At 42.5% G+C, this 2,836-nt stretch overlaps 1 protein-coding gene across 1 annotated transcript in view; it reads left to right on the top strand.

Moving 5' to 3' along the window:
* Positions 1-2,257, top strand: part of stpg2 (sperm-tail PG-rich repeat containing 2) — a 77,993-nt gene extending 75,736 nt beyond the window's left edge. Inside the window, exons 13-14 of the mRNA XM_070446826.1 lie at positions 1,490-1,637; positions 2,188-2,257. Of these exons, the coding sequence (XP_070302927.1) occupies positions 1,490-1,624 (135 nt within the window). The 3' untranslated portion in view covers positions 1,625-1,637; positions 2,188-2,257. The remainder of the gene's footprint in view (positions 1-1,489; positions 1,638-2,187) is intronic.
* The last annotated feature ends 579 nt before the right edge of the window (positions 2,258-2,836 follow it).

Here is a 2,836-nt window from a genome sequence, read left to right as displayed (position 1 = left end):
GTGTTTCTCTGTAGCTAGTAGCACATCTCTTCACTGTGTTTCTCTGTAGCGATAGTAGCTACATCTCTTCACTGTGTTTCTCTGTAGCTAGTAGCTACATCTCTTCACTTGTTTCTCTGTAGCTAGTAGCTACATCTCTTTACTGTGTTCTCTGTAGCTAGTAGCTACATCTCTTACTGTGTTTCTCTGTAGCTAGTAGCTACATCTCTTTACTGTTTCTCTGTAGCTAGTAGCTACATCTCTTCACTGTGTTCTCTAGCTAGTAGCTACATCTCGTACTGTGTTTCTCTTGTAGCTAGTAGCTACATCCTTCACTGTGTTTCTCTGTAGCTAGTAGCTACATCTCTTCACTGTGTTTCTCTGTAGCTAGTAGCTACATCTCTTCACTGTGTTTCTCTGTAGCTAGTAGCTACATCTCTTCACTGTGTTTCTCTGTAGCTAATAGCTACATCTCTTTACTGTGTTTCTCTGTAGCTAGTAGCTACATCTCTCACTTTGTTTCTCTGTAGCTAGTAGCTACATCTCTTCACTGTGTTTCTCTGTAGCTAGTAGCTACATCTCTTTACTGTGTTTCTCTGTAGCTAGTAGCTACATCTCTTACTGTTCTCTTAGCTAGTAGCTACATCTCTTCACTGTGTTCTCTGTAGCTAGTAGCCTACATCTCGTCACTGTGTTCTCTGTAGCTGTAGCTACATTCTTCACTGTGTTTCTCTGTAGCTAGTAGCTACATCTCTTACTGTGTTTCCTGTAGCTAGTAGCTACATCTCTTTACTGTGTTTCTCTGTAGCTAGTAGCTACATCTCTTTACTGTTTCTCTGTAGCTAGTAGCTACATCTCTTCACTGTGTTTCTCTGTAGCTAGTAGCTACATCTCTTCACTGTGTTTCTCTGTAGCTAGTAGCTACATCTCTTCACTGTGTTTCTCTGTAGCTAGTAGCTACATCTCTTCACGTGTTTTCCTGTAGCTAATAGCTACATCTCTTTACTGTGTTTCTCTGTAGCTAGTAGCTACATCCTTCACTGTGTTTCTCTGTAGCTAGTAGCTACATCCTTCACTGTGTTTCTCTGTAGCTAGTAGCTACATCTCTTTACTGTGTTTCTCTGTAGCTAGTAGACATCTTTTACTGTTTCTCTGTAGCAACTGTGTTTCTCTGTAGCTAGTAGCTACATCTCTTTACTGTGTTTCTCTGTAGCTAGCTACTGTAGTAGCTACATCCGCCATGGTATTGATCACTCACCTACTGTGGAGTCAGCCCAAGGGACAGTTTCCCTCTTAACAGGGCTGCTCACCAGGAAAACATCACCCACTCACCTCTGTAAGAGGGAAACTGGGTCATCCTGAACCGCTGTAGCAAAGGAAACATGGAATTCAGTTCTCATATGGATTACAACAAGGAGTACTGACCTTTTACTCATGCTGTTGCCCTTTAGGGAGTTCCTTCCCAGGTTGTTTGAATCTTTCCCTTTGTTTTGTTGTGTTTCCCTCTCAGCTCAGCCCAGCGATCATGGACACGGTTCTGAAGGGCACGTTCAACGTAACCCTCAACAACCCGCTGAGCAACCACTACCCTGCCCCTCACCTACTGAGTGCCATGCCGCCGCCGCTCACCCACAGCAGTGTATAGAGCAGGGTCAAAGGTGAGAGGGAGGTCCTTCTGCAAACTGTACTGAAACAAACTGTATCTGATAGCAGTATTTTACACATGCTCCATTTCAGCTTTGCATACAGTAGGTGAGAATGTGAAGTACTGGGGTAGGTTGTCAGGGTAGGTCRTCAGGGTAGGTCGTCAGGTTGTTCCATTGCCTGGGGGAGATTGTGAGGTACTAGGGTAGGATTATCAGGGTAGGTCGTCAGGTAGTTCCATTGCCTGGGGGAGATTGTGAGGTCCTGGGGTAGGTTGTCAGGGTAGGTCGTCAGGTTGTTCCATTGCCTGGGGGAGATTGTGAGGTCCTGGGGTAGGTTGGGGATTCTGGAATTCCTGTGTACCATCCTGTGTTCGTCACGTGAAGGCAGAAGAGATATCATTACATTCTGAACTGTGTCGATGAGTGTGAGGCATTGATTGAAGGATTTTGGAGCTGGTAGTTTGTTTCCAGTAATTATCTGATGAGAACAGAGCACAGTGTCTGGCCTGTGAGGCCAGGTTGTCTGTTTACCAGCAGTAACATGATTGATTTTTGTTTTCAGGGAGCTTTTTTTGGAGGAAACCACAGACTGCCCTGATGTTTCAGCATTGGGAAAAACAATTAAAATAAATAGATGTTAAACAATAAATGTTTCTTTTACATTATTTTGTAAACACACTGATAATTATTCAACAACCTTTAGAACAGGGGTAAAACTAGATTTAGCTGCAGGCCAATTTTTTTCTGAGCGGGTGGTCAGGTGGACTGAACATAATTTGGATCATTTATACACTGCAAATTGATTGCAAGTAAGCCCGAATAAGATATTGTATTTGACAATAACATGATAATTTCATACCTTTGATTACATTGAGACACGCTCACATCTCCCACTGGGCCCACCATGTCATTTCAACGTGGATMATTTGGTAATATTTAGTTGAGACGTTGTTCAATGAGATTAGAACCTATATTCACCCACYCAAAAAGACAGCCAAAAGTTWGTTAMATTTCCAATGTGTTATCACTATGCTTTCAACCATCTAMAAGCACAACCAAATTCCAATGGAAAAACCATGTCCAACATATCAATTATCAATTTGTAGACCAACTAGAATTAAAGCCAGACTAAGTCAGTATCACAGATGGAACTATCCAAGCAGAAGATACGTATATTTGGTTGTGTTGACAACCAAACACAGTTCAATACC

This window comes from Salvelinus sp. IW2-2015, linkage group LG15, assembly GCF_002910315.2.
Source record: "Salvelinus sp. IW2-2015 linkage group LG15, ASM291031v2, whole genome shotgun sequence".
NCBI classification, from domain to species: domain Eukaryota; kingdom Metazoa; phylum Chordata; class Actinopteri; order Salmoniformes; family Salmonidae; genus Salvelinus; species Salvelinus sp. IW2-2015.
Note: the sequence above shows the minus strand (reverse complement) of the source record. Positions and strands in the feature narration are given on the sequence as shown.